Source organism: Harmonia axyridis, chromosome 1 (genome assembly GCF_914767665.1).
Source record: "Harmonia axyridis chromosome 1, icHarAxyr1.1, whole genome shotgun sequence".
Lineage (NCBI taxonomy): Eukaryota > Metazoa > Arthropoda > Insecta > Coleoptera > Coccinellidae > Harmonia > Harmonia axyridis.
The window spans coordinates 62176876-62201073 of record NC_059501.1 but is presented as its reverse complement, the minus strand read 5'-3'; the positions used below and the strand labels follow the sequence as shown (position 1 = coordinate 62201073).

The 24198-nt window shown below is 31.4% G+C and overlaps 2 protein-coding genes and 2 long non-coding RNA genes across 4 annotated transcripts; all 4 read left to right on the top strand.

Annotated features, from left to right (window-relative positions):
* The first annotated feature begins 6852 nt into the window (after positions 1 to 6852).
* LOC123671640 lies at positions 6853 to 18705 on the top strand. Its single transcript, XR_006746142.1, has 2 exons — positions 6853 to 7198; positions 18622 to 18705. It is a non-coding gene; the product is annotated as an uncharacterized LOC123671640 (long non-coding RNA).
* Positions 7114 to 18705, top strand: LOC123671627. The gene is made up of 2 exons (XM_045605593.1): positions 7114 to 7803; positions 17212 to 18705. Exons 1-2 carry the CDS (start codon positions 7219 to 7221, stop codon positions 17842 to 17844), a joined length of 1218 nt encoding a protein of 405 aa, XP_045461549.1. The 5' UTR covers positions 7114 to 7218; the 3' UTR covers positions 17845 to 18705.
* Positions 14601 to 16840, top strand: LOC123671639. The gene is made up of 2 exons (XR_006746141.1): positions 14601 to 15091; positions 15630 to 16840. It is a non-coding gene; the product is annotated as an uncharacterized LOC123671639 (long non-coding RNA).
* A 190-nt stretch (positions 18706 to 18895) lies between the features above and the next one.
* On the top strand, positions 18896 to 23113 carry LOC123671632. Its single transcript, XM_045605598.1, has 4 exons — positions 18896 to 19227; positions 20947 to 21167; positions 21944 to 22100; positions 22912 to 23113. The coding sequence occupies exons 1-4, from the start codon at positions 19050 to 19052 to the stop codon at positions 23031 to 23033; spliced, it is 678 nt and encodes a 225-aa protein (XP_045461554.1). The 5' UTR covers positions 18896 to 19049; the 3' UTR covers positions 23034 to 23113.
* Positions 23114 to 24198: the final 1085 nt, after the last annotated feature.

The following is a 24198-nucleotide window of genomic DNA, read 5'->3' as shown; positions in this document are numbered from 1 at the left end:
TATTAATCAAGAAAGTTTATTTTATCAAGTCACTAACTTGTAAAACTGACAGTTAACTTGCAAAATTTTTACAAGTTAGTAGTATTATTTACATTAGAAAATTTTGTTTTATCGTCATATAACGTATTTTCCCATATCTTCTACATCATTCATGTTTAATGAGAGAATTTCGTCACATCGACAACATTCAAAAATCCCAAATATTGTTTTACAATTTTCGCCAGCAACCACTGGTCATCAGAAGCATGTAAAAGAAATTGTTCAGCCTCTTCTTTACTTAATACCTTTGCCTTTTTTGGCGTATAACGCTCATTTTTTCGTTTCAGAAACGCTATTATCTTTTGAAATCTGCAAATGACAACTAAACGTCATATTTTCCAATGAATTTTTTAAGGAAAACAAACCTGCGAACAGGGCCATTTTCTTTCATTTCCAAGCAGCTTTTCAGCATAGACCATTTTGCTCATAAAGTATTAGGGCTGAATCTAGCTGATAGTTGATTCAAGTAGACCAACAAAACATCTTCAGTTACCCCAATCACACTATTTTTGTTTTGCCACTTTTTGAAGTCGTCGTATTCTCGCTCGTACCTTGAAGCTGATTTTGCAGGTAATAAACTTGAAGCTACACTACTGGCTGCCTCAATAATTTCTTTTGATACATTCATTCTCGCTTTCGCCAAAACAAATGTAAAGAAAAATAAACAGAAATGTTCATGGCAACGCTTCCATAGCTTACATAGACTTATATAAATATATGTCTATGATAGCTCACGACATTTGAGACAAATTATTGAGATTTTTTTGGAATATATCTAACCTTAACAAATGAGAAACAAATAAAATATAAAACAATACACGCAAGGTAACGGGTTTTACTGGCTCAAGGAGGTAACTGACTCGCCTGCGGCTCGTCAATTATATCCTCCATTCGCCAGTAAAAACCCTCTTACCTTGCTAGTAATGTTATATACTATTTATTTTGTTCCATAATGGAATTTTTGTGAGATGTTTTTGTTTTCGAAGTGAATAATGTTGTTTTATGTTATAGGAAGTGATAATAAACGTATTTCTCCATCTATATCTTATTTATGGATTTGTTTCATATCGAGAAGTTATCTCTCGCACAGTAATATATTTCACGAAAATTCTGATTTTCAAGATAAATTGATGAAACCCAAATATTTTTTTGCATTAAAGACAGTTTCATCACATTTATCCCGGCCACTCCATACTTATATTCTTATCGGGAGTTATAGTCATATAGTTATAGTGACATGTTTTTAAAAAATACGAGACACTTTTCACAAATTATCAATTTTGCCATCTACAATATATTTCCTCGTGAGTTATGAACCTGTGAATGTACTATAAATTTTGAAATTTATTTCTCACATTATTTCCAATCGTAGAGCGAATCAAAGTTGAAATATTGAGAAACTGTCACACAATTACCCTATTCGAGGCCGGCAGTATGTTAGCGATCTGGCAACCTTGCTGCGCCACTACGCTACTGTTATAAAATCATATAAGGAGAGTCTGCGCCTGTGCAAAATCAGAATAGTACAATCCACGAGCTCGGACAGAGCAGATCGATGTAGTAAATTTCAAGAAAATAAAAGTTATTTTACAAGTCGAATGAAGTTAATAATAATACAAGTCGATACCCATCATTGGTGGACCATCCCATAAAAGCAAGAAATATAGGTTGCTATACAAACAGAAAGTAGATAATTTGCCAAAAAATAAAGTGAAAAAAGTGAACACTTTCTGTGGAGATTGCGAAGATCAGCCTCATTATTGTTTGCCTTGTTTTTAATTCAAGCCACAAATAGGAACTAAATATAATATACTTCATCTCATTCAAAATGATATTTTATAAAAATAATATGTAGTATTATCAGCCCACAGCTGAGTCCATCAGCGGTCCCTAGGGACCCCTGTGGCTTTTAACGTGTTAATTGGTATTAAGTCACTTCAATTATTGAGATTCAGTTGAGTTGAACGTTTGACATTGAGTTATTCGTTTTATTGCTACTCTGGTAGAGGAGTACACCATTTGTTCTTAAGACAGGCACATATCTATCTGGCGCCCATTATTATTTTCGCATTCACAAAGAATTAATTCATAATGAAAATTCTAAATATCTACTTGGCACGGTCATACAGGGTGAACAATAAAAATTTATTTTAGTTCAATAACTCTTCAACTAATACACCAAATAACTTCAAATTTTGAAGTTATGTCACCGTTTACTATTGCAATCCTTAAAAATTTCTGAAATCGAATATATCAGATTCGGACTAGAAAAATTTTGGAATTTTTTTTATTTTCATGGATCACCCTATACGTTGATATCATGATTTTTTGTCCTTTTTCATAGCCACAAATAATTAATTCATAATAAAAATTTTAAATCTCTGTTTGGTATTGTCATACAGGATGATCAATAAACATTTCCTCTTATGAAAGAAATTTCATAGTTCTAGATATCTTGAATTTATCGGTAGAATTATTTCGAGCTTTGCAGTTTTACACCCCTTACGAATACCCTCTCTGAATTTTTCTCAAATTATTTTAAAAGTTTGTCAACTGTACAATCAAATTTGATTGATATCATTTCAGTTCAATGTTTCCTTTTTTTGTGAATATTTTATGAACTGTATTATTTGTTGTGCCTAGAGGATAAGTACATTGTACCTTGTGTCAATGGCCTAGCTGCTGAGACTCGTTAATTTAAATAAAAAAAATCTTTGTAGCAGTTGCTTACTACTGTAAGTCTTTACCGCATAATAGATAATCCATAGGTGTCAGATAAATGAATCAAGGAGACAAAACCACATTTCCACTCTGCCAATCCATCTGTTTTCAAAAGTCTCAATATTCGCGCACTTTTTTTGCTTAGTGCGCATTAGCTCCATCATGTTGCAACCACAATGTTTATATTTTAACATTATTATTATTATTTTTTTAGGTTAATTTTATAGAATTTCACTTCAGTTACCCAATGCATTATTTTGTTATTCAAATGTATTCGACTACATTCAAATAAACATATATATAAATATATATTTTCCATATAAACTAGTGGTACAAATATGTACCACTGTAAAGTAAAGTATTTTGTTTGCCTAAATGATCTCTGGTACGAATATGTACCACCAGTTATTTCAAATGCCAGCAAAAAAAAAATAAAAAAAAAGATATTTAATGACTGAATTAAGAGTAGGTATTTGATTTCTTTCCATAAATATAAAAGTATAGTGAATCCAAAAAAAAGGGTACCTCACTTGATCAAGATCACCTCACAAATTTCTTCATATCATCAATATCATTCACATCATAACAATAGATTATGTATATTATATATAATGGCTGAATTTACATGAACTTTTTGGATTCACTATACTTTTATATTTATGGAAAGAAATCAAATACCTACTCTTAATTCAGACGACCGAATGAAAACTTTTCAAATACAATCTTAAAGAGAATGTAACAAAATGTTTGCACTCATATGAGATTAATTGATACCTTCAATCTGAATTCAAAGGAAAGAAAAACATACAATATAATCTATTCTAGCAATTTCAAACTATGACCACGAAATTGTTTGTTAAACGAATGAGTTCAAAACTACAAAATTAAATTCACCCTGTACCGATATTTCTAACTGGAATCAGCAATTAATTCTGTACATACCAACCGAAGAATCAGAAGGGCTGAATGTATTATTCAAATTAACTTCACCAATTCAAAATCCTGTGTCCAGAACTTAAAAAATGGAAAGAACAATCCAAAGATCCGCAGCATATAACCATCTAACTGTTGCAGGGTGTTAGGCAATTTCTCAATGGTCGGTGAACTTGAATTTTACGTTTTATTCAAAACGTAAATTGATGTTGGAAAATTGAAGGCAAAAAAACAAAAGGCCCTAAAATAACGAAAATATGCAGTAGATAATCGTTCTTGATGTTATTGAACGAAAATCATACATAAAGAATATTAATTACACTCACTTTGGTTATTGGGCGGCCTTAAAAGAAAGAAACTCGTTCTTTGTACTTAGATAATCCCCTAATAAGGGTAATATATTGCTTCTTCAAAAAAACCAATACGCAATATATTCTTGAGAAATAAGGAAAATAACGTTATCCCAACATTTTTGGATTTTCACAATCAACAAGACTTCTACTTTCCAAATTCATAAGTAACAAAATGCGTTTTTCTCGAAAGAAAATTCCAGTATCGGGCACATATGTAAACAAAAAAGTGATAAACAATATAGGAATATAATTCGAATCAAATTCATCAGTAGGCAACCAAAATTACAACACATTGTATTTGGTGCTGCAATTAAACGCTACAGTGCATTCGAACTATTTTGAATAATTTTTGGCGAAATTAAACTACCCCCTTTATTATGCCCCTTAAAGGGTTAATGATAGTCACACATTAACAAGTGTTGATCAGGGGGCCCCAGATTTGCCTTGCGCTTTGGGACCTCAGTTGTCTCAATCCGCAACTGAGTGCAAGCGAAATATTGGATCACTGAGTTTATTTAATTTTACGGCCAGGTCCTCACAATATATCATACTTTCATCATTTGGCGCTGAAAGTACTTCGTAAGCTTTTGCGAGTGCTTTTTCTCTTTTATTTGTTTTTATATTTTATTGGAGTAGGTGTATCATGAATATCACTTGCCCTGTTTGCAGATGCATCAACTTCCAGATCCTCATTTTCATTACTCTCAGAATTCTATTGTAAACAAATGAATTATATAGTAAATAAACCTTTATGTTACAGTTTCCTGAAACAACTGACGATTGGTAAAAAATCACAAGAGAGTTTGAAACACGATGGAATTTTCCAAATTGTGGCAGATCTATCGATGGAAAACATGTTCCACTTAAAAAACCGACAAATTCTGGTTCTTATTTCTACAACTCCAAAAAAATTTTCAGCGTTGTATTTTTGACAATTGTCAATGCAAATGATGAATTCATATATGTACCTACTAGAACCGATGGAAAATCTGAGACGGGGTGTAAAAGAAAAAGAATGAACTTAATTTACCCACTCGACAAGAGAATAGAGGAACATTTGAATCATTGGAGATGAAGCATTTGCGTTAACTGAAAATTTTATTAAACCTTATTCAGCGTACAACTTGGACCACATATATTCAACTATCGTCTTTCAAGAACATGAAGAGTTTTTGAGAATGCATTTGATATCCTCGAATTAAGATTCAGAACTTTTCTTACGGAAAGGAATTCATCCATAGAAAAAAAACTTGACAAGGTCATTCTAGGTTGGAGCGTTCTACATAATTTTATACGAAGAAACAGCGGAAAGACAAATTATACAGCAGTAGAAATGATTGGCACAACTCTGAGTTCGTTGGAGAATTTGGAATATTGCCAAAATAAAAATTCTACTCAAACTGCGAAAGAAGAAGGGGATTATTATTATTATTAGAATTCTTTATTGCAAATTCATAATATATAACAGAAGTGTGTATAAAAATGTGCAATGGGTGGGCATATCGCTGAGCGATGTGTTCCTGCCAACCCTGAATAGGTACATGATGAATACAAGGAATACTACAACGGTATTGGAAAAGGTCATTGGCAAGAAAAAATAATAATAAATTCATTATTCAGTTCAATTCAATTGATCACATTAATTGCTATTGATTGTTGTCAAAATTGTAATCAATATATTTTTCAATATAATGTATCAATTCACATTCACCTGTATACGTATATGCACTATTAATTATTCATTATTAGCACGTGTCATTCATCTCCTTGTATTGGATAACCATTCCACCCACTCCACTTTTCAAGCTCATGAGTTTTGCAGGGCTAACGGTATTATTCTTCAGTCGATCCTTCCACACACCTCACACAAAATACAGCCACTCGATGTCGCATTTTATGGTCCGCTAGAGACAGCATTCAATTCAGAATGAAGCCAAATTTGAGGAATCATCCTCATGAAAAGAATAGCTCCTTCTGAAATTGCGGAACTTTTCAAATTGGCATTCATTAGAGTAGCTACTGAAAGAAAAAGCTCTGAATGGATTCAGAGCAACAGGGATCTGTCTTTGTAATCCAGATATGTTCACTGAGGAAGACTTAGGGCCAGTTGAACTTTAGACAACTCTTAACAGTTTAAACGATTCTACTGGTTCTATTCACGACGTTCCTGTTACTCATAAACGCCTAGAAACTCCATGCAAAACACACTCTGAAACAATGGATCCTTCAGATTCACAAAATTCTCACGTTGGAAAGTCATTTCCTGAAATTTTACCAATAGCAGGACCATCATTACCTAAGACTGGTGACAGTAAAAGGGTGCAAAGCAGCATGCTCAAATAATCACGTCCACCCCAAACTAAGAAGTTTCCCAAGAAAAAGCAAATAAAAAATTAATTTCTCGGCAAAAACAGAAGACGCCGAATAATATGCAGCAGGATTATATTGTGTTTTCCAATAATAACCAAGAAAACAAAGAAACGGAAAAGAGAGTGAGGTTACCGACAGGAACAATCAACAAATGCTTCCTCCCAGTGGACACACAAACGTTGAACAAATGTTTTTTTAACGTTGATTGGGAGAAAAATACGTTACCAGTTGATTTTTCAACGTTGTCATTTCAGTTATGATTTATAACGTTAATTCAGTACGTTAGAATAACATATATCCAATATATATAGACTAGTTATACGTTAACTTCCGAAATTATTGTAAAGTTTATGATGAATGTTATAATAACGTTCTCTGATAAGGATTCCACAACTTCTTGATCATTTGAATCGTTTCAAATACGTTTCCAGTCGACAGTACGAAAACGTTTATGATAAATGTTATTTTATCGTTGTCTAATAACAATTTTACAATTTATCGTTAATTTGAATCGTTTAAAATACGTCTTCAATTAACAATATGAATACGTTAAAAATTTACGTATGTCCAACGTACTTTTCTTACTTCCAGTAGATTTTTTTATTCCAAATAATGCAGAAAATGTTGATGGGCATCTCATTTTTTAAGATATTCGATGATTGTAGTTATTTGTTCATGTGAATATGACAATGATATCGACTTTTTTTAGGATCCACAAAACGTTGGCGAACTCTTTTCTATCATAGATTTTAGTGGTTTCACGAAAAGCGGTAACTTTTAAGGTACTCATTAATAAGGTGAAATGTTCAAAAATAAATTAGTGGGGAAAAGGCAGCTGCAGCGTAGAATAAAACACCAAACCAAACTGTTAAAAAACCAAATAGACAATATGAAAATTCCATTAATCAGGTTTCAATTGGATTCACATAGTTATAGTGGGTTTGAGACTGTGAGTAGCAATACTGACCTTTTGGAGACCAGTACAGACAAAACTAATTTTGATTCTGATAGTGATGTTGACCTAGAAGAATCTGTAGATGTTGCTATCGATTTGAAGAATAAACTAAGGGAACGGGTCAATACATATAATGCAACCCGTAATTCTACAACTTCATTATTACATATACTAAAACCAGTTTTACATTTCTTACCTATAGATTTTCGAACACTCATGGGCACTCCGGGACACACAGAAATCGTTAAACTAAATAATAGGAACATGCACTATTTTGGAATTGAAAATGCAATTTCGAAAAAATGTCAATATGGTATCAAAGAAAATGCGAAGAAAATTTCATTACAAATCAATATTGATGGATTACCTCTCTTCAAAAGCAGTTCTACAGAGTTCTATCCTATTTTGGGCATGTGTCGGGCTTTAAAAGATGACTCGCTCTGCTCGCCGAAGGGGCTCCGCCCCTTGGACCCCGTCACTATGCCGGTAGATCCTTCACTGGGTATCCGGCTAGAAAATAAAAGCTTTTTTTCCGAAACCTTGTATCGTTAGCTGATTTCAGACGATTCACTCGGTATACTATGCTGGTTCTAGGTTGGAATTCTATATGATTTTTTTCCTAGAATATACCGTTTCGCCCTTGCTCACATGAAAATATTTGATGCAAATCCTAACTTTTCATGACGACAAATCAAGGGCGGTCCTAGCCTTAAATTTTGAGGGGGTTCGCCATTTTGGGCTTCGAGTTTTTCTATGGGACCAAATCCCATATTACACCGATATCAAGCCTAACCTCTCAAAAATATTTATATTTAGATATTCATATGAATATTTATATAAGGCGTACAACTTTGCTTCCGCCGCGGCAACGGCGCGCCGTTTTGCAATAGATGGCTGTAACGGTAAGTGGTAGTAGAAATAAATATAACGTAGATGTCACACAATAAGTTTAGGTATTTGTGAACATAACGCCATCGACATGTTAGTCGATTTGTATCTGCATCATAAAGTTATTCACGATTAGCTGCCATACGTCCCGGTACGCCGGGACATGTCCCGGTTTGGACCATTGAGTCCCCGTGTCCCGGTTAGTTATTCAATTGTCCCGGTCAGTAATTTGACCGTTATGAGATTCATATTTCCTTATATAGTGTAGGTGAGACAAAATTTGTTTTCATGGAATCTCAACGGATTCCAGTAATCATAAATCTGAAATGCTGTTTCCGTTGCTCAAACATTATTTTTCAGAAACCGAAGGATTGAAAATAAAATTATTAAAATTGTTCAAAAAAATAGTCTTATGCAATCACTTTATTTTATATTGAATCCTTAGAGTACCTTAATATTTCCATATAAAATATTTTCGCTGTCAGTGCGGTACTTACTTCGAAGTAAAATAAAGGCGAGTTTTTTTTTAATTCGACAATGAAACTATCGGTTGTCCAGCGCATAGACTTCACAATACTGCTTCCACTTCCGCCGATATGATTTTAATTTCTGTGCATTCTATTGGTCTTAAAATTTTCAAATATTTTTCGATATTTTTTGTAAGGGTCGAACGATGAAAGGTTTTCGTGAGTATGCAGAAACAACTTACAGCAATGTTCTTTCTTATTCTAGAATTCGATGGCTTTCACTAGTTCTAGCTATTGAACGCTTGCTGAAGCTATGGGTGCCATTGAAAAAAAATTTCTTAGCTGAAAAAAAGGCCTTAAAAGCTGTAACCGATTTTTTTTGACTCTTTATTAGAACTTTATACTCTATTTCTACACAGTCAAGCATTTCTGATTGACAAACCGATTGAAAGTATTGAAAAATCATTAATTACTGTTATTAAAGATTAAAGTAAAAATTAATTGAGAGGATAGGTACTAAGAAAGAGTTGAATGGAAGATAACTATTTCGGAAACCAAACAAGACAAGTCTACAGGGTGGCCACTTTTTTAATGGGTTTGTATTGGTAGCTTTTAAGCCATAAGAGTTAGAACGTCGGTCAAATGGAGAAAAAATTGCATGCATAGAAGCATTATAAAGCAGTTCAAACAAATCGAGATTATCAGGGCCGGTTATTGAGATATCATAAAAAAAGTAAATTATGTCATTTTGATTTTTCTTTTTTTCCCACTTTATTTAAAATATTATCAAAAAATGTTACATGAATTTTTTATTCGACAGTAAATTATCCTCAATTTGACGTATTCAGATTTCGTATCCAGCGTTTCGAACTCTCTGGGACACCCTCAACCTCATTTTTTTCAATACGGACCTGCATATTTTATGACATTTTTCGAAATAACTTTTAACGCTGAATTCAACGATATATCACACAATGTCATTCAAAGTTGATTTTCAGATGATTTTGACCCTCATCCAAATTTAATGGTGTGTATGTAAGAAAAAATAAGTTTATTAACGATATCAATGTTCTGACCCAAATTCAATCGAACCCAGAAAAAAATCGAGAACTGTGGCCAGTGAATGGAATTTTTCAAAAACTGCTGTTAATAAAATAGTCAACAGACGCGAATACAATGATTTCAAATTTGAATACCAAGCCTTGCACAAATTATATCGTAATGATCTCAAAATAAAGTTCGATTCTGTAATTTGTTTCAACGGAACAAATGACAAATACAACAATAGTGATACCTCGCGAGAAAATTGAGAATGTTTCGAAAGGTATTCAAGGAGACCAAACAAGCAAATGTATAAGAAGTATGGGTTCCAGAACCGTAAAGTGTAGCTATTTTACAAAATGGTGGACATTTCAAACACTTACTTCATTAATTTTCATTTACTTTCGAATAATCATCTGATTTTTCTTTCGTTAAATGATACTTTCGTTTAATTATTATGAATTGAAATATTTAAATGATTATTATAAAAGAAGAACCAAGAAACCATTATACTGGTTTCTTGCTTTGATTCTAATATGTTCCATTTAGTTCAAGATGGGTAAGTTGACTTTCTTATCGAAATTTATTGCATATTGCATGTTGCCAATTAAACTGAATAAAGGTACCTAATACAGATCCGACCCAAAGAAAATTGGATAAGGGTCAAAATCACCTGAAAATCTACTTTGAATGATATATCGTTGAATTCAGCGTTAAAAGTTATTTCGAAAAATGTCATAAAATATGCAGGTCCTTATTGAAAAAATTGAGGTTGAGGGTGTCCCAGAGAGTACGAAACGTTGGAAACGAAATCTGATTACGTCAAATTGAGGATAATTTACTGTCGAATAAAAAATTCCTGTGACATTTTTTGATGATATTTGAAATAAAGTGGGAAAAAAAGAAAAATCAAAATGACATAATTTTCTTTTCTTATATCTCAATAATAATGCTTCTATGCATGCAACTTTTTTTCCATTTGACCGACTTTCTAACTCTTATGGTTTAAAAGTTACCAATACAATCCCATTAAAAAAGTGGCCACCCTGTAGACTTGTCATGTTATGAGTTTCCATACAGTTTTATAATACGTCATAATCTCAAACAATTTATTAATATGAATTTCTACCAAGTAAAGACCGATCCCATCAAGAAGATCTGGGCATACTGGCAACGTTGCAGATTATTTGGCATTTGACAGACGTTACGTATTGAACATAATTGCCGCCACCGGATATAAACAATGAATAAAATAGTAGTTTTTGACGAGAAAAAGCCATTTTTTTTAGGGAAAAGCTTGAAATGTGATTAATTAATCATTTCTAACGAGAATCAGTGGATAAAATACAAGAAAACTAGCTATTAATGTGGATAACCTTACCTTCATCAAGCCAATTTTACAAATTTTTAAAAAAAAACCAGCAGGATTGAAGAATTTATGTCACCGTGATCTAATACCCAAAATTAGTAAGTAAGCAAAATTTCATCACTTTTGAATCATTATCAAAATTAATTAATATAGTAAACATTTACCTTAAAATTAATTCTATATAGTAAACATTCACCTGTTTTTCTTTTCAGAAGATGGATTATTATACAGGATTTGGATGGATAATTATACAGGATTTTTATTTGTGGAATATCAATTAGAAATATCTAGAGATGTTGGACCAATTGAAGTCTGAAAATTGAGATTAAAGCTTCAAATTATTAACTAATTTGTAAAGAAATACACAATATTTGATCAACTATTATATAGGGTGTATATATTTGAAGTAGTAATTAGTCATTTTTGGAGAAATGAGACATTTTGAAATCTGAAATTCTCATTTCTCTAGAAATGGCAATTTCTTTCTTATTTAAAAAATTTGGGAAAAATGCATAATCAAAATGTGAGAGTTATTATCAGTCAATAGAAATACTACCTGAAATAAAGAAACTGCATAAACTGAAAATAAACATTGATATTTATTTTCAGTTTTGACAAATATTGAATTTACATAATCATTCGATAAGATCTATGAAAAGACCTACAGTGAAATGTTGTTTTAGGAATATTCAGTATAGCTGTAACAAACAAACTGAAAAGAGGCAGAATGAATAATAGATCTACCTTTCGGATACCCATATCTGAGAAATCAGGTTATAAGAAGTCCCTCATTTCCAAGGTTTATCAATACATTTTTCAGTTGAGCAGCAAATTATTCTTCTATTCCATATTTTGTGAGGAAATACAATATAATTGCAACAATTTGAAGGTCCTATTGGAAATTCCTGACGAACTAAGGAGTTTATTAGTATCTGAAGATTGTATTGATGCTATGTTATAGAACGAGACTTGTGGCTCTGGGTTTTACTCAGAAGTGAATTAAACAGGGCAATTTATGTCCTATATAGTAAATAAAATTTTGATAGATAAAAGTTTCAAAAGATCAACAATTGATCATAGTATTTACTATTTACATAAATCAAAAAATAACTGGCTTACTATTGTTGCATTGTACATGGATGACTTTTTTGTTTTAACTAATGTTAATTCTGAATGCATTTTCTGATAGAAAATTTTATGATAAAGAAATTAGGAGAAGCTAAAAAATGATTAGGGATGAATATTACTAGAAATTATGGAAAAGGTAGTAAAGCTATCGATTATATTCTTCAAATATGTATTGCAATAATTCAACATGTCTGATTGTGAACATGTGAAAACTAAATTGAATTTTGATTCAACAAAAGAGAGTTGTAATGATGAACCATATAAGAAATTAATAGGTTTATTAATATCTTCAGCAGTATTAACTAGTCCTGATATAGCATACTCTGTTAATTTCTTGAGTCAATTTAATAATGATCTCATTGTTGAACACTGGAAAAGTGCAAAACTCATTTCAAGATACAAAGATAATTGTTGAATTTTTACTTCAGTCAAAAGGAACTGAGTATTTGAAATCGGTACTAAAATTGTATCGGCCAATACTATTGACCCATATTAGTGGGTTCGAATAACTACATTGACTTGATTTTTTCAAATGTTAACTTAGGATCTGAATCAATGAATAATTTAATTCTTACCAAAATGAAAAGCAATGAATAAATCAGTAGAATAGCATTTTTGAAATGGCCATATAGCACCTATTCTTATAACGATTAAAAAATTGGAAACTTTAGTGAACAAATAGGTAGGTATCAACATTTTTATACAAATTTGATCATTCATTCATGACATGGAAATTTTCAATAAATAGTTGCTTTTTAAAGTATTTTATACCTTCATTGAATTGCTGGAAAATTGATACCAATTTCGAAAGTGACTGCCATGTTAAATTCTTCATATACTGAATGATCCTTCAAAATTTATTTCTGTCGTAACATTTTGACTAGTATTTCAACTGATATATTCCATACGTCATTGAAATCAATATCTTCAAAGTACTATTCGAAAGACTTATAATGGAATTTAGAAAAATATGTCTTTCTCAATTTCATAGTCATATATGATATGATGCATAAGTCCAAATTTAATTAATTCACATCTGAAGTGAATGTTATTTTTAGAAATATTCAGTATAGCTATAATAAACCAACTAAAAAGAGACATAATGAATAGACTTGCCTTTCAAATACCCATGGCCTATGTTACCTCATAAGCAATTACCTACAATATCTTATCTTGGTGAAACCTTTTTGAGAAATCAGGTGATAAGCTTGAGAGTCTCTAATTTCCAAGGCTTATTAATACATGTTTCAGTTGAGCGGGATATAATATAACAGGGTATATATAGTTGAAATTATTAGTATGAAAGATTTGACTTATTCATTATAAATTCAACAGCACTGCACTCAAATTCTTCAAAAACGGAGTGGTCACTTATATTTTTGCACTCCTCTGTCGTGAAAGTGTATATTTTAGATATTCAAAAAACTCATGGAAACTTTTGACTGTTATCTGACTAACTTGGCTCTTTTTTTTCCAGTAATAAAGCCAATTGTGAATTATCTATAAGGAGTCTTTCTATCTGTTTAATACTGTTTCATAGTAGCATAACTTTTACTCCAATCCAAGACTGAATTGATGAATGAAGCTTCTGTTCTCTTTGGTAGTTCCATCTTCTGTCGCAATAAATTCAAATTCTCACGAAAGGAAATGTAGTTTTATAGATTGTGGAAAATAAACGAAAAATTCTTGAAATAAAGTAACATTCATCCAATTAATTCCAAATAATACAAACCCTTCAAACAAACCTGAATTGAGGAAAATGCATTCGATGATATAAATGTTCATTTCTAAATTTTGACAAATATCTATCGAATTTTTGATTCGCCGTAGACTTTGCATTTTATCTGTCGGCATTTATTTAAATATTGAATAACAATTTTGGAAACTGCAAACTTTTTCAAGAACTTTCATATATCGAAATGGAATATTTATTGTTAACATGACACTGACAGCCAAATTGTCCACAGATACCACAGAAATATGGGACTTGAAATGTCAAAATGATCCGAAACACCCCGTATACTCGAAAACCGCGAGGAGAATCGAAGGTTTGGGATTTTTCCCGGGATCTCCAGACGATTTTGAGGGGGGTCTTATTCTTGTCATTTTTGCTCTAGATGGTCCCGTTTGGGCTGTGATTTTACGTTTAAAGTTTGACGTATATGTGCAAGCGGTTTTATATATACTTACCCAGCAAACCATGTTGTTATATGCGCCTTCCCGTTACATAACATCCCTAAGAAATGAGGTATATACCTGATACATCTCAAAACTAATGTATCTGATACATAACATTTCATATATCCATGAAATTATTTGACTTATTCAAATATCATATATGTAACATTGTTATATTACTGAAGTTACGTATATGATACATCTTCCAGCATCCCTAAAAACAATATAACTCTGATATCTACTAGTGTGTAATATAGTTACATATCATATATGTAACATTCGCAATATATATTTTACATTGCTAATATTATGTAAAAGCTATGTAAATATAGCATATTCATGATATATTACTCAGATCTATACAAGTACTCTTATAATACATAACCTTTATTAAAGTTGAACTGTTTAGAGATTTTTGCCAGGACTAGTGCAGTGAAAAGTGATATGCATTTTCTAACTTTTGATTGTTAGTTAGAAGTGATGAACTATAATAATAATAATATTCAATATTCTTTGATTTTTCATCAATTCCGGATTACTTTCATCGTGGAAATATGTGAGATAAGAAGTGAAAAACTGTAATAATAATATTCAACATTCGATGATTTTTCACCAATTCCAGATTAGTTTCATAGTGAAAATATGTGAGGTAAGTGAATATAAGTATACTTCGACAACGTAACTACATTTAGATATATAAATGCTGTTGTACGTGCCTTTCATTTTGCTTTTGTACTTGCATGACTGTTAATAGCATAGGTATATTTGCTGCATGTTTTTGTGGATCGTTAATGGAATGTGTGCATGGTTTCTGTCTTCTTCATTCAAATGAGATGCATTTTGATATTTTTCCTTTTTATGGTAATTTGCATTTGGGTGTATATAGTTCTGAAGTAATACCACAATTGTTTTATCATCTAAATAAGAAGTATCTGAATAGTGCGCTAGTTTTTACTACTTAGACTATTTTTCTGCTATACTTTATTTATGTTTGTGATGTATATACCTATGTTATTCTCTGCTATTCGTGAAATTAAAACATCTAGATTTCATATATGCACAATACACTTTTCTTCCATCATTATTAATGACCAATGTCAGATCACATAAGGATGCTTTTTGAGAAATAGATTCTGATAAGTTAAATCAAATGTTTTAGTATGATATAAATAATTTTGCTGTTTCAGAGTGAGGAATCACCTCCTGAAGTTTACTCATGTATTCAAAACTTTCTATTATGTAAGAAATTTGTTATTTATCCAATCAGGAAACCTCGTTACTGAGAATTTTAATTGTAAATACCATTTTTTAATAACATTCCAATATGTTTAGGTTTTGCATCTCAATCTTTTATCCAATGTGCAGACTTTGAGAAGATAGATATCAGCCGAGTGGATAAGGCTGGCCACATTGAGGATCAAGAGACAAAAATAAGTTTTGGTTGATGTAGGTAGTTTGATTACATTAAAAATTTTCAATAATTCTATGATCTTTCATTTAACAAACACCCAATTGTTAAATTATTAAATCCTGTTTTACTATTCATAAATTATTTGTAATATTTCAAATGTGGGGCATACCAAACGTAGGAATCTGATTTTTGTTGAATTTTCTAGGTTCAAAATAATAATATTGTTGACTAAAAAATATCTTTCTAGCAAAAAATGAAAGATGGAGTTTAAATATATATTTTTGGAATGCACCTTAATTCATAAGTATCTCTTTTCATGTAATTTATAAGTGATATATCTCTTATTAATTGATGTTGGCTAGATACCAGCAGTTTTAGTTTCAATTGGTATTGTGTATCATTTGTTATATTTTTGTTTGGAAGGTATTGAAAAAAATTCCAACAAATTCACTAAAACATAATTTGTGTGGTGTCGGCATATTTAGATTTTTTATATGTAGTTTGATTAGTTTTTCCTCCAGAAAGAATTGTACAGGTATGTATTGTTTTTGAATTGCATAGAGAATTTACTTCTGAGTACCTATATGTAATATAAACATTCAGATAACTATTACATTTTTCTTATGTCTCTTGTTTGTAGCAGATATATTTCTTTTGGTTATATCACATAGAACGGATAAATTTTTTTATATTGCATGGTGAACTTTTTACTGAGTATATATTATGTAATATAACCATATATAGGTTGGCCCAGTTCTTGTAGAGTAACTTGGTGTATTCACTTTTAGGATGAAAGCGTCATAGTCACTTTATAGGTCAATAAATTCACAAAAACATAAGGAGGTTATTGACATCAGGTTGTTCAAAATTAAAGATTTTATTGATAAATCTGGTAACTTGAACAACCTCGATATAACTTCCTTATTATGAAATTACGACCCATATTCATATTATGTTTTCATCTTAAAAACTGAAAACTCTCACAACTGTTATTCTACAAAAAACTGAGCCAGCCTGTATATATTTATATTACATAAAAAGGATGTACCATAAATATTACAGATGTAATATACCAGCGATGTACCATGTATGTTACATGAAATGTAACAGCTACGTATATGATACATAAAGGATGTACCATTAATATTACAGATGTAATATACCAGCGATGTATCATGTATGTTACATGATCTGTACATGATACATGGCAATTTTGTTACATGTTATGTAACGGAAGGCGGACATAGAGCGGTCGTTGAGCGGTACTAGAAAGGCGCGTGTATGTTACATTGTTATGTAACATAGATCGTTGTAATATATATGTTATGTCTATGATACGTATTTGTGTTTGCTGGGTAGATTCTCCATTCACAATTGCCTTATTTTGTGGTAATGGCAAACCAGATCCTTTAGAAAGTTATTTACGTAACATCATAGATGAAATTAATTCGTTGAAAGAACGTGGAATAAACTACAATGGAAAAGTATACACATTCGATATACATTGCTTCATTTGTGATGCTCCTGCAAGGAGCTATCTGCGCCAAACTGTAGGTCATACTTCAAAATTGGGGTGTGAAAAATGTCACATTGTAGGTGATTATGAAAATCACAGAATTATATATGCTCAAAAGAATCTTAAGTTGTTTAATCCAAAGTTGGACCAAGACTTCATAGCTGAACCACTTCCTACATATATCAAAGAAAAAAGTCCTCTTCTAAGAGCAAACATTAAAATGGTTACACAGTTTCCTATAGATCCCATGCATCTACTATTCCTGGGTGTAGTGAAGCGACTGTTAGTGAACTATTTTTTTGCCACTTCTCCTGTGAAGTTATCCCAAAAAATAATGAAAGAAATTGATGATAGAGTTTTCATCTTGTATGAATATATTACATCAGATTTCCCTAGAAAATGCAGAACTTTCAAAGAATTACGAAGGTGGAAAGCTACAGAATTCAAACTTTTCATTTTGTACACTTTTCTATAATGCTGTGAATACTATTCAATACAGATTAGTATTATTGTTACATTGCGCTATTTTTATATTGACTGATGAGAACTTGATCGAAAAATATATTCTTGTTGCAGATGAAAGTTTAAAGAAACTTGTTATCGAATCTGCTGAAGTGTTTGGTAGAGATTTCGTGGTATTTAATGTGCATAATTTGGTGCACTTGGTGGATGATATAAATTTGTATGGTACAATCAATCAATATTCTTGTTTTCCTTTTGAAAATTACATGACATTTTTGAAAAGGACATTGCACTCTTCAAATAATCCATTACAGCAGCTGCATAGGAGAATCCATGAACATGAATTTTTTCCATCAGAACCTAGCAATCTTGAACAATATTCTAAACTTGAACCGAAAAATCTCAGTAAGAAATTGTATAATGCACAGGGTAAATTAATTTCATTCAATTGTGAACAGTTGCAGTTCAAGGATACCTGTTTATCTATTTACAAGCCTGACAATTGAGTTATGTTGAATTCCAAAAAAATTTATATAATCAAATTCATCAGATACATTGAGGACGGATATGTACTTGGTGGTGAGCCTTTCACATATTATGACGATTTATATAGTGAACCATTGCAATCTTCTAAATTAAACATATTTTATGTTAAAAAAATTGATGAATCTAGAGCAAAAGCATTCAGTTTAGTTGACATTTCAAACAAATGCATGATTATGCCTGTCAAAGAAGGTTTTGCCGCTTTTTCTCTGAACCACTATAAATTCTCTGATTTCCACCACTGAAGCACTATGTTTGCGGTTGTGGAGTTTCTGAATTCCGAAATGGAATCCACGGGTGAAATTTCTATAGTGCCATTAATTTGGCTGATGAAAAATCAGACAAAATGTTATTGGCCAATACGTACCAATAAAGTACCATTTAGAAAATTTGTGGAGGACCTCACCCCCTTCAAGAAAAGTTGGCCCACTTATTAGGTTAATACCCGCTTCACATGTGGTAAGATTTTCCTGAAACGAGTAAAATTCTGTTCACTTCTATTATAAATTGTTTTCTGAAACTTATGAACTAGCAGAACATCAATTAAATAAAATCATAGCAGACAATTACGAATCAGCAGAATCAGTCAGAACTTTGACCCAAAAAGGTATTTTGAATGACTCCAGCACTGATTCTGAACAAGATCAATCTATTGAATTCGTTAATGCTAAAAAAATGCGTTGGGAGGATGATATACGTGCGTCAGCGTCTCCATGCTCCACACTCTCCTTGGGAAATGAAGGAGTTCCAACAAGTTGTATTGGAGGTACAGGAAAGTCTCCGGTACCCTCTTCATTTACATCATTCAGTACAGATGATGGTGGTAGAAAAGACTCAATTTCACGAAACGCAGGTAAATTGAATGTGCGACTTCATAATATTCTAATCACAGATATAAATTATTCCAATAAAGTATGACAACAAAATGATATAAAAATCAATTCGATTTTGTAAATGCTATGTATAAAGAATTATAATTGTACAATCACTCGTAAATAACTAACTCTGTGGTACTGATATTTCATGAAGTCCTCCAACTGAATACATTTATTGAATTTAATACAGCTAGATAGCTGTGTACATTCAGATATGAAATATGAAAAAAGATAGAAGGCATCATCAACTATCTTAAAAAGAGAAATGTTAGTGTTTTTCATTACTGAATCTTCTTCTTGAGTGTGTATTGGTCTGAATGGCTTCGATTTGTTTTTCCTCTAATATTTTCCTTAGGTAAATTTAAAATTAAGCTGGCTATCATCGAACTCTAATTTGGATTATTTCTGTAGTGATCTAATATTTTCTTCAGTCAATCTTCAAAATCTGTGTGGTTACATCCAGTCTGATTGAATACTTGGTTTATTTCATGTGCCATGCTGTAAGTTATGGCTGGATGATTTGGGTGTCTTTTCATTGAATACATTTGTAACTTCTCTCTCACTCCGAAAATTGTCTCCAGAAATACATATAATTTGGATTGTTTCTTCAGTTGACAATTGAGCCATTATTTTTATTTTGGAGAATGAACTCGGTTTGCTAATGGTGAATCACAAAATGACAGTTCATGTACGAATAGATGATGAACTGGGAGTCACAGCCTACTTGTACATTTCATGAATGTTTTCTGAATTCAAAACACGAATACCTAGATGCAGTCGAAATTGGAAAAACTTTTTCCTCTTTGACAGTAGGCATACACTGGAGACGACCAAAATTATATCATTGTTTTTCTTTTTGTTGTAATACCTATTGGAAGTACAATAAAGCTACATAGAATTTGTTTTTGTGGAGATTGACTTGAAGTTTCCTCCTTATTTTATTTGTCTATCAACTCCACTCACAGAAATACCTATATATGCTAATTTTTATTTTACCATTCAATTTTTAGTTGTTTCAATGCAATAATTATACTGCATTCCAATTCATCATCCCCAATATTTATTAATTCATTTATTCATTGAATGTTACTAAAATTCTATTAAACATATTTTTAAAATTTTTTTCTCTTATAACTTTTTTATTGATGAACAGATCCCGATGAAATTCTGGTCAGTGATTATCCAATACATTCATTCTGAAACTTTGGTGTCATCAAAATTTTAATAAAATTTATAGAATTGAATTGGTGGATGGATTAAACTACATAGTTTTTGAACTTCATTCATTCAAAACTTTTTTATTGATAAACCCATGCCAACGACATTTTGACATGATTCATTTCGAACCATCGTGAATTCAGTGGTGTAGACAGTTTTTTTTCTTGAAAATCTAATTTTTTTCTACTTTTGATTTTGAATACTAATAGTTGGCCCTGAATATTCAGACACATCCGTGAAATTTGGTGTTCTGGTGGACTTTGGAATGTGTAGTTAGTGAAAAAAAAACCATTCAAATCCATCGAAAAATGTATGATTTATAAGGGTGCTTCCATTTTATATTATTTCTATCAAGTTCGAGTTTTATACCTGAAAAACCAAGACTTCATAATGTGTCTGCTGATACTTCGTAACAAAAAAATATTATTTTATTCAATAACACATTGCATTTCAAAATCACTTATTTTTTATATTATCAGAATTTGAAAGTGTTGTTCTGAGTACCCTGTCAAAGATATCGACATGTATAGACCAACACTCAATTATTTTGGCTGAAATGAATAGACGAGCGAGTTTGGCAGGCTCAGAAAATTTAAATCCACCGGAGTCCATAATGTCACACTCTTTTCCTTTTCAAACGCTTTCCAGTTTTCAAGAGTTTGAGAACAAACTGACTGATAAGATGGTATGGGACTATATGGTAAGTACACAATTAACAATATTTGTAGAATTGCCATTTCAAGGAAAATAATATTCATAAACAAAATTGAACAAGGAAACATTCTTGTTTGGAAAGATGTACGACTAAAAATTTAAATTCACTCTTTGTAATGTCTAACAGACAACAACTACTTCCTTTCCACTATGGCACTCTGGACATTGAAGTACACCTTATAGACATTATGAAAACCCTAACTTTAAACCTGATAAAATCTGATCCTGAAATTTGTTTTGAATAGATGTTCACATCAGGAAATGAGAATGGCAGCTAACTAAAAAAAATGTGTCACTACTGTGAAACAATGTGAAACATTATTTCAGAGGCCTGTCCACTTATTTTAATTATCAATTGCAGAGCCAACCTTGGAATATTCTGCTAGGTATATGAAAAATGTTGGACATATGAATTGATGTGCTCCACATTGTACAAAACTAATTCAATATCTACTAACATATATTTCACAAAACTCCTGAAACCAGTCAACAATTTTTTTTGGATGTTCATTTCTGTAAAATATTTTTGAAACATGAGAAAAACAACTCTTTTTCAAATAGATGCCCGAGATTTCATACTTGACATCTCCATAGGTTGGAATAACCTTTTGTATATTTTAAAAATAAGTTCACTTAATTCTCTAGTGCATTTTGAGCTTGGAAAGATATAGGTTTTAGTAGGACTGTTCTGAGAAATCACATTTAACTGAATATTTGTGTGAAAATCTTCCTGTCACTAGTGAAAAATCATATCTGTTCCAGATGAGGAGATTGGCAAGTCTTGGAGGATCTGGGACAGTGAGTCTAACCAGACGAATGCTCCGATACATTCTTTCAGACAATGTGGCCAAACTTTTCAATTGGAAAGGAAGAGATAAGATCGCATTTGAAAATTACAGAACAAAGGAGTTGTTGCTGGGTAAAGTATATATTTTAGTATCATAATCCAGTATTTCTATTGAAATCTCAATATTGCGTTGTTTGCCCACAGAGAAATCAACCATTGAAATAATGGAAAAGGGATGTTCTTAAATGAATTCAATATTATCATTTTCATTTGAAGAACTTATATCAGTCACCTGAGGATAAGAATATAGAAATTTCTTCTAAGGAACTCAACATGAAACTATCTAAAATTGTTATAAAATCTTTCAGAAAATAATGATTCTCCTGTTTAACACCTCGACTAACATTGAATCACATATGATTTGTTTGAGAAAACTGTTGTGAAATTTTCACTTACATTCAGGCACCAATGAATAAAAGTAGAAGCCACTGTTTATTGATTGATACCTTGAAGAGACTGGCCCCAAAATCAATCACTTCGATGCATCAACATCAGCCTTCAATAAATTTTTTGTTGACGAAAAATATATTTCATGCTTCTGCCATCACCACAGACAAAAAAACCGAAAACATTTCTTCGAAAAAGCATTCACATTCACTTCGAAAACTGGGTCAAATTGAAATCTCTGACTCTGAATTAGATTGAAGTTCATTGATTTTGGGCGAGTCTATTCGAAATATCAATATACAGTTCCTCCTCCTGCTCTTTTCATGAGTGGTATTGGTATAAAATTCCTAGTTTTCTATAATACTTTTCTTGAAAAAAAATTGAGAATCTATCAGATATCGTTGTGTTAACCAGGAAAGTAGATTTCTGATAATTTTTTTTTTTATTTCGATATAATAAAATGCTTGCGTCTAAAGTTTATTCTTCAAATTTATAGAGGCTGTTAAGATCACCTTTCCTGCCAAAGAAATAGATGAATACAGAATTTGTACCGTAATGAAAGAATGGTTGAAATTCGCCTCAGCCCGGCTGAAGAAAACATCAAGGGACAGCAAATAATTATTTTAGAATGTTTTTTATCTCTGACACCTTGTAGAGTGTATATTTTATTTTTAATATATTTTTTTATAATAACCAGACATATTTACTTCTTTGCGGTTCACCAATTTGGAAACACAAGGTAACTTTTGATACAATTATAATTCATCAGTATTCGTGAAAACTTAAGGTTGAGACAACATATAATTTGTTCATCATGCTATATATTCTATATAGGTTATGTGATATATATGTATAATATACATAACTATACGTTTTAGTTCAACATTTGAATTATTTATCCAACATTGATATTTTTCTGTTGGAAGATGTTTATCAAGGTAATGACTTTCTGCTCAAGAAACATACACAACAGGTCACCGTTATAATACAATATTCAGATAATGCTCAAAATATATTAAATCAATACATTGGGAGACAACCTTAATTAAGGATATAAATTAAGGGGGAAACAAACATTATTTATACTTTATTGATTTAACATATAAACTTGTATGGTAGTAACATATTTTTACACGTTATAAATTAACGTTCAGATTGAGCCCAAGATCTATTATAATAATACGTTGAAAGACAACGTTTATCCAGTATATACGATATGGTAAAAATAAACATTATTAATACGTTAATAATTAAACATATTCAATACGTTAATAATTGAAAATATTTAATACGTTAATAATTAAACATATAAACTTGCATGGTCGTATATTATACGTACACGTTCTATATCAACGTTGTGATCAGGCTCAAGAAACATTATAATATGATGTTGAAAGACAACGTATATCAAGGGTATAAGTGATAGTGGAAATAAACATTATTTATACGTTATTGATTAAACATGTAAACTTCTATGGCAGAAAAGTATACGTACACGTTATATATAAACGTTCAGATTGCGCTCAAGATATATTATAGTAATACGTTGAAAGACAACGTTTATAAATAATTTAATTCTCGATGCAAGGAAACGTTATTTCCCGCGACATTTTTACTGTTTCCCAACGTTTGGTTATGTAACATCTTCTCAACGTATTTTCTACGTGTGTGTGCCCACTGGGATATGTTCACTGAGGAAGACATAGAGCCAGTTGAACTTTAGACAACTCTAAACAGTTTAAACGATTCTACTGGTTCTATTCACGACGTTCCTGTTACTCAT